Genomic DNA, 7893 nt, shown 5'->3' with positions numbered 1-7893 from the left:
GAAGGCTGAGGTGGAAGGATCACCTGAGCCCAGCAAGTCGAGGCTGTGGTGGCCGGGAGCGTGCCACTGCACTCCAACCTGGGCGACAGAGTGAGACTCTAGCTTCAAAAAAAAGAAAAGAAAAGAAAAAAGGGGTTTCTTTCAGTGAGGAAGATTTGGGAAGCAAAATCACTACTCCACACAGTGACTCAGGGAGGTTTTTTTCCTTTGGTCTCCAGATCCTGGCAGGGGAGCCTGTATCTTAGTGGTCAAGAGAAGAGTCTCTGGAGCCACCAGACTCCAGCTCTGACCCTAGCTCTGCTGCTTCCTCACAAGCTACTCAACCTCCTTAGTTTCCCCATCTGCAGAATGGGTCTAAAAATAGTACCCACCTTATCCATTCATTGTGCTAAGAAAATAATGCATATAAAATACTTGAATGCACTGCCTGGCACACAGTGAATACTTCATACATTTATTATTAGTACTACTGATAATGCTACTGTTATTATTATCACTGCAGAGTTATCAGGAAGGCCTGCCTGCTGCCTAACCTCAGGAATACTAAGACCAGACCCCAGCCCAGTGCGACCCCAACCCTCTCACCTGCCACAGAAGAGCACGCACCCCAAGTCGCTTGTCCTGGACTCAGACAAGATGGTGTTTGACCCTCCTAGTTCTTCATCAGCTGCAAATCTTCAGATAAAGCAGATGGTCTGGAAAGCAAATTCTCTGCCGCCTAAGCTGATCAGAGGCTCAAGGTTCTAAGCCCGTCAGCCGGCCTGAGCCTCCAAGCCCTCACTGCCACCAGAGCACAGACACTGACATTCTTCCCACAAAAATAAACTAGGAAACAGAGGCTGCCTTCTGTTCGTCTGTCTCCAGCCCACCTTCTTACCACCCACCCCTTGCATCGGCCTGGCCCATGGCTTTGGTGACTTCCTGGCTTAGGGCCCCCTGGGGTCCTACCTCCCCACTCCCCACGCCCAATCCCTCCCGCTGCCCCTCCCCCCCCACCTCCCCGCCCCCACCTCTGAACCTGCTCTAAGGCTGTTCTTCCCCTTAGGCGAGTCCTAGACCAGCTACTAACCTCCCTAACCGAGAAGCCTTTGTGTTCGCCTTACAAGGTTCTCCCGGGTCACCCTTTGTTCGCTCATTCAATAATAATGAAAAACTTGCTCACGCCACCGTGGCAGTACTTGTGGTGGCGTGGCCACCTCCAACGCCTGTGTCCACATGCCTGGCTACCACGCCTCACTCTGAGCCCTGAGCGGTGTCTCCCTATCTGCGGTCTTGAGCATGGGACCCGCATCCGGGTCTTTCTCCTGCTCCCCTCCCAGCGTCACTCGAGGGCTGCTCTGGGGGACACCTGTCCAATGACAAGGGACCCTCTCGAGGGGCAGAAGCTGAGGGACCAACATGACCTGGGAGGGGGTCCTTTAATGCTCCTGTCTCTAGGAAGACAGACAAGAGGTGGGAGGGCAGGGAGGAGGCCCACAGGCCACCCCAACGTCCCTGCTCCAGTACCCAAGTCCCACTCACAGCTGTGAGCCCCAAGAATTTGAGGTCAAGACAGGATCTTGGGGGTCAAACAGTCCAGTTCCCCTGCTGGGGCATGAACCAGAGCCCATATCTCCTGAGCCAGGCTCAGTGCTCTGTCCACCGCTGCTTCCTAAGACGGACACGTTAATCTGGAATTTGAACGTGGGGCTTCTCAGAGCCAAGTCCTTCCTGTTGTCTAATCTGAGTTCCTCACATTACACTTGATCCACGGCATCTTGGCCTCCTCCATCAGCATAGAGCATGCAGAGCCGACCTCCATGGCCATGACCCTCCGCTGGCTAGCTAACACCTCTCTAGAAGCCTCTGGCTGTGTCTTCCTGGTGTCCAACCCCGATTCCTCTTGCTGCTGCATCGGCTGTTTCCTATTGTTGCCGGGCCGCCCGCCACCACCCCCTGGCAGGACGGGTCTCCATATCCTACCCACCCTCCACTCCCCAGTCCCTCAGTGACTCATCCGCGCGCTTCCCAAGGAAGCCCCCACCCTCTGCCCTTTCCTCCCCTCTTCCATCAGTGGAAAATCCACTTCCACCCCCAGAGCCGGCCAGTCCCCTTCCTCCCCTGAGTCCTGCCCCAGCCCCCACCAACCAGTTTCCTCCTCAGGACCAGAAGCCATCACAGCGCCCCGACCTTGGCTTCCTCTGCTGGGTGGGACTGGGGGCTGGGCCCCCCAGTGAGCCCCTGGCTTCCCCCTTCCTCTGGACAGGGGACAGAGAGGCGTGGGCTCAGGGAGTAGGGAGGACTTCCTCTTGTCCCGGCAAGAGCATGCCGGCCCTCTGTAAGCAGGTTCGGGGCTCTCAGGCAGAGGAAACCAAAAGCAGTGAGAGGGAGGGAAGGCAGAGCGACCAATCAAGGGCAGGGTGAGGCTCAAAACCAGCGGGCTCCCTGGGGAGCCAGACCAAGCCTGGGGTGATGGCAGAGCTGCAGCAACTGCAGGAGTTTGAGATCCCCACGGGCCGTGAAGCTCTGCGGGAGAACCACGGCGCCCTACTGCGGGTCGCCGACTACTGCGAGGACAACTATATGCAGGTAGGTGGAGGGGCGTGGGCCAGGACTCCCAGTCCCTGGGGGATCCCCCACGGGACCATGGGAGCCATCCCGACCGGTGCTTGTCCTGGGCCTTGGCCGAGAAGTCCTCCCACTCCAGGCTCCAGCTTCCTCCTGGTCCCCCAAACTGAACCCTAGCCCCACTGTGCCCCTTCTCTCTGTCAGAGCCTTTGGGACAGGCAGTGCCAGTCCACCCTATTCTTAGGCCTCACCCCAGCTCCAGAGACAGCCCCGCAGAGCCCCGCAGCTCCAGAGACCCAAAGCCCTTTCTCCCCTCCTGCACACACACATGCTGGCTCTGGGTGAGACTTCAGAAGAACTTCCCAAACAGAGTGGTAAACTCGAGATGGACATGGGAAAGGAGTTCTTGCCCTGATGTTTGTGGGAGAGCTGGGAGAAGTCAGAGGCTGGGTTAAAGAGAGGGCGTCTCACGCAGAGGCAGGGGGATGGCCCCCATGACAGCAGGAAGCAAGCTACCGGCAAAAGTTGAGGAGGTGTCATTGTAGCACAGGTTTAGGTTTTGGGTTTTAATTATTAATTTTTCGAGTCAGGGTCTCACTCTGTCACCCAGTGTCACCCAGGAGTACAGTGGCACAATCACGGTTTACCATAACCTCGACCTCCTGGGGGCTCAGGTGACCCTTCCGCCTCAGCTTCCCAAGTAACTGAGAATACAGGTGCTCACCACCACGCCTGGCTAAATTTTTTAAATTTTTGTAGAGACAAGGTCTCACTACGCTGCCCAGGCTGGTCTCAAACTCCTCCACTCAAATGATTCGCCCACCTCGGCCTCCCAAAGTGCTGGGATTACAGCATGAGCCACTGTCCTGGATGTAACACAGTTTTTTAAATTGTGTGGGGGGCCGAGGACTGAGAGTGTCAATTTCAGGGCCAAGGGAGGAAAGGTGAGGCAATTTAACAATGATCAAACACTTCTGATATTTTATTAACCTTTACAACTAGCATGTGAGACAAGTGTTATAATTCCTACTTGACGGTTATGGAAACAGCAGCTCAGAGAGGTGAGATGACTTCTCTGAGGTCACACAGCTCCAAGCGGCCAAGCAGCAGCAGCCCAAGCCTCCCTGACTTCTGATGCCCACCTCTCTCCTCTGGGTCTTCTGCCTCCCTGACAGGCTGCATGACTTTCAGACAGTTTATTTGTACTCTCTGTCCTCAGTTTCCCCAGCTTCCTTAAGAGCTGCAGGCTAACCCTGTTACTCCTTGGGCACAACTTTCTTTCTTTTTTTTGAGTTGGAGTCTCACTCTGTCGCCCAGATTGGAGTGCAGTGGCTGCTCCCAGCCACCGCAGCCTCGACCTGCTGGGCTCCGGCAATCCTTCCACGTCAGCCTTCCAAGTAGCTGGAACTACAGGCGCGCGCTACCACATCCGGCTAATTTTTTGATTTATTGTAGAGATGAGGTCTCACCAAGTTGCCCAGGCAGGTATCGAACCAACGGGCTCAGGCAATTCACTCACCTCAGCCTCCCAAGGCGCGGGATTACAGGCTGAGCCACCGAGCCCAGCTCATGACTTTATTTTTCTAACCTGTACTAACCAAACTGTGAGAAGAGGCACAGGGACTTCCCAGCATAGTAAGAATGTTGGGCCGGGTGTGGTGGCTCACGCCTGTAATCCCAGCGCTTTGGGAGGTCGAGGTGAGAGGATTGCCTGAACCCATGGGTTCGAGACCAGCCTGGGTAACATGGCAAAACCTTGTCTCTACAATAAATCAAAAAATTTATCCAGGCATGGTGGCACATGCCTGTGGTTCCAGCTATTTGGAAGGCTGAGGCGGTAGGATCGCCTGAGCCCAGCAGGTTGAGGCTGCGGTGGCTGTGAACGTGCCACTGCACTCCAGCCTAGGTAACAAAGTGAGACACCAACTCAAAAAAACAAAAACAAAAAAACACAAACTACCAAAGAACAGGTGCTCATGGAAAAATGGCAGATTAAAGAGAGTCCATGCAGCTGGTGCAATGGCTCACACCTGTAATCCCAGCACTTTAGGAGGCTAAGGCAGGAGGATCACTTGAGCCCAGCCTGGGCAACATAGTGAGACCTTGAGAGAGAGAGAGAGAGCAAGCTAGATAGATAATAATAATAAGAGTTCAAATGCTCTGCATCTTTCCTGGGCCCGGCATGTGGCCTTACCCCAGTCCTATGAGGTGACTCCCATTCTCACTTCGCAGTGAGGAAACTGAGGTTTGGAAAGGTTAAGTCACTTTCCCAGAGGTCTCCAAGCTGGTGGCAGAGCCCGAATTCAAACCCAGAAATCTGACCCCTGAGCCCACTCTCTATGCCGCTAGCTGCAAAGCTGCCCCGGGTGTAATTTCGGTCTGTGTAGGTGTCAAGGGAGCCCCCATAGAAGACAAGGATGCGGCTTGCACATCTGACTGTTCCAGCACCAAAAGGTTTGCTCCCTATGGATGAGCACACACGCAGACCCCTCCATTCCTCCCATAACTTCTGCACATCTCGAGCACTCCCGCAGCGGTTATTTGCACACACATACAATTTGGGGTCACCAAGACCTAAGTCCAATTTCCAGCGCTGCCATCCACCAACCACAGGATCTGTGACAACTTTCCCCTCTGAGTCTTGCCCCTTCCTTCAGGAGTGGTTTCCACAGGATAAATGTGACAACGTGTTAGAGCTTTTAGCCCAGTGCCTGAGCCCAGAAGTTTGAGACCAGCCAGGGCAACATAGCAAGACCCTGTCTCTACAAAAAAAAAAAAAAACAACAAACAAATCCAAATTAGCCAGGCATGGTGCCATGCACCTGTGGTCCCAGACACTCAGGAGGCTGAGGCAGCAGGAGGATCACGTGAGCCCAGGAGTTGGAGGCTGTAGTGAGCTATGATCTCACCACTGCACTCCAGCCTGGGTGATAGAGCGAGACTCCAACTCAAACAAATAAATAAACAAATAAAAAGACCTAGTCCTCCCTAGGAAGAGAGGATTCGCTGTCCTTGTAAAGTCATGCTGGGCACTGGAAGCCCTGACCCAGGTGGGAATCCCAGGACTCCGGCTTCCTTTGAGCAGAATATGACCAACCTTTCCTGGCCTCTCTGAGGAGCGTCGTCTGGGGATCAAATGCCTGGGAATCAAATGCCTGGGAAGGTACTGGATGGCTTCCCTGAACTGTTCTTACATGAGGCCCAGTTCTCCTGCCCTCCATCCCCACTCATGCTCCCCTCCCCACCCTAACCAAGTGTCAGGAAACCTTTGGGGGAATTAGGGAGAGCAGACAACTGCAAGGTTCTCAGTCAAGGGTGACTAAGCCCACAGACAGGCTGATTTGCATGCTACACAAGCAGCCAGCCACAAGGATGGGTCTCAGACCCTCCAGACCTAGCTTTGGGCCAAGACCAAAGTCCAGGGTCAGTAGGCATCCAGGCTCAAGGCGCCAGAGCTAGGGAGCTAGGCCCAAACAGTTACTTTCCCTCTTTGGGTTGACAATTCCGCATGTCATTCCAGAGAGGGAACTGTATGGGAGAATAAAAACGGGCTAAGGAATCTGGGTGGAGAAGGAGTCGCTGCTTGCCTAGGCCTGTTTCCTCATTTAATAAGAAAGGTCTTGAACTCAAGATCTGCAATCCTTTCTGGTTTGAATGTCCTTAATATCCTGGGTTGATTTCTTTGCCTCTTCAAGCCTCTTGGGGACAGATGCTGATGAGATGTAAATTTTCTTGTGTATGCTGATGAGATGTAAATTGGCATGCAAATGAGCATCTCTCTCCTGCTGTTGGGACGGAAGTTGGCCTTCCCCCTGCCCTCCATCCCCATCCATGCTCCCCTCCCCACCCTAACAGCATGGGCTTCCCGGAAAGTTCTGGCTCAGGCTACACTGGAGACACCTAGATGTCTCTCAGGAGCCTGCTCTGACAGGTTCTAGGTCTGCTGTCCACTGACAGACCCTGGGGGCACCCAGAGGTCCAAGCAAGGAGACCCCAGTGTGCTGCTTTGCCTGTCAGTCCTCTGGCCCTGCCCCCATGCAGCCCTACCCCCCTGAGAAAGGTACTGGCTAGAGTTCAGCAACTCCATGAACAGACCGGAGATGAGGAAGCGGCCTGGGGAACCAAAAGCCTGGAGAAGTTGTGCCCCAGCCCCCACATTCTGATCTGGGACTAAAAAAACCCCCGTCCGGTCTTCAGCCACTCTCTGTCCACCCCTCCTCCACTGGCTGGCAGTGTGATCCTGGCCAGCGCCTGGCATGCAGTAGGGACATGCATGTCCAGCTAGCGTTTGGGCTCCCATTCGGCCTGTGCATTAACTCTCAAGTGAGTGTTTATGAAGTATCTTCTGGGTGTTGGGCACTGTTCCAGGATAGAACACAGAATGAAACAGAGAAGAAACAGACATGCTCCCTGCCCTCACAGCGCTTCCATTTTAGTGGGGGGGGGACTGGGGGGGAAAAGAGGTAACAAAAATGTAAATGATGTTCGATAGTGCTGAATGCCAGGAAGAAAAGAGAACAGGGTACATATGACAGAAAGTCATAAAGAAGTGGGCTGGGGGAATCTTAGCTAGAATGGTGAGGGGAGGAGCCTCAAAGGAGCTGAAGCTTACCAATGAGAAGTACAGCAAGTACAAAGGCCCTGAGGTAGAAACGATTTAACTTGTTCAGGAACAGAAACCCAATGGCCAATGTGGCTGAAGGGGATGAGGGTGAAGAGAAAGGCAGGATCCAGACCCAGAAGGGCTGTAGGTAGGCCACGGCTAGAAGTTTGGACTTTATTTTCATTGTGTTGGGAACCTATTAGAGGGAATGAAGGAAGCCACTCTGTCCTGGATTTGTTTCCTTATCTGAGTTCCAAACACCAACCTGCAGATAGGAGCTAAATTAATGGCACAAGGGTCACCTGTGCTTTTCTTCTCTCTCTTCCTCTCTCTTTGAGTCTGGGTCTTACTCTGCTGCCCAGTCTTATCACAACCTCAAACTCCTGAGCTCAAGCAATCCTCCCACCTCAGCCTCTTGAGTAGCTGGGATTACAGGCAGACACCACCACACCCAGCTTTTTTTTTTTTTTTTTTTGGTAGAGATAAGCTCACTATGTTGCCCAGACTGGTCTCCAGCTCCTGGACTCAAGCAATCCTCCCACCTTGACATCCCAAAGTGCTAGGATTATAGGCATAAGCTACCATGCCTGGCCACGGAGAACTTTTTTTTTTTTAGTTGGAGTCTCACTCTGTCACCCAGACTGGAGTACAGTGGCATGCTCCTGGCCACCGCAGCCTTGACCTGCTGGGCTCAGGTGATCCTTCTGCCTTAGCTTTCCAAGTAGCTGGAACTACAGGCATGT

The 7893-nt window shown here is 53.6% G+C and overlaps 1 protein-coding gene across 1 annotated transcript in view; it reads left to right on the top strand.

Moving 5' to 3' along the window:
- Positions 1 to 2149: 2149 nt before the first annotated feature.
- ABI3 (ABI family member 3) overlaps positions 2150 to 7893 on the top strand; it is an 11696-nt gene continuing 5952 nt past the window's right edge. The window contains exon 1 of the mRNA XM_021715307.1: positions 2150 to 2568. Coding sequence (XP_021570982.1) covers positions 2452 to 2568 — 117 coding nt within the window. The 5' untranslated portion in view covers positions 2150 to 2451. The remainder of the gene's footprint in view (positions 2569 to 7893) is intronic.

This window comes from Carlito syrichta, unplaced genomic scaffold, assembly GCF_000164805.1.
Source record: "Carlito syrichta isolate Samal-C Ts95f unplaced genomic scaffold, Tarsius_syrichta-2.0.1 Scaffold306978, whole genome shotgun sequence".
Lineage (NCBI taxonomy): Eukaryota > Metazoa > Chordata > Mammalia > Primates > Tarsiidae > Carlito > Carlito syrichta.
The sequence above is the reverse complement of the archived record's forward strand: the minus strand, read 5'-3'. Positions and strand labels throughout refer to the sequence as shown.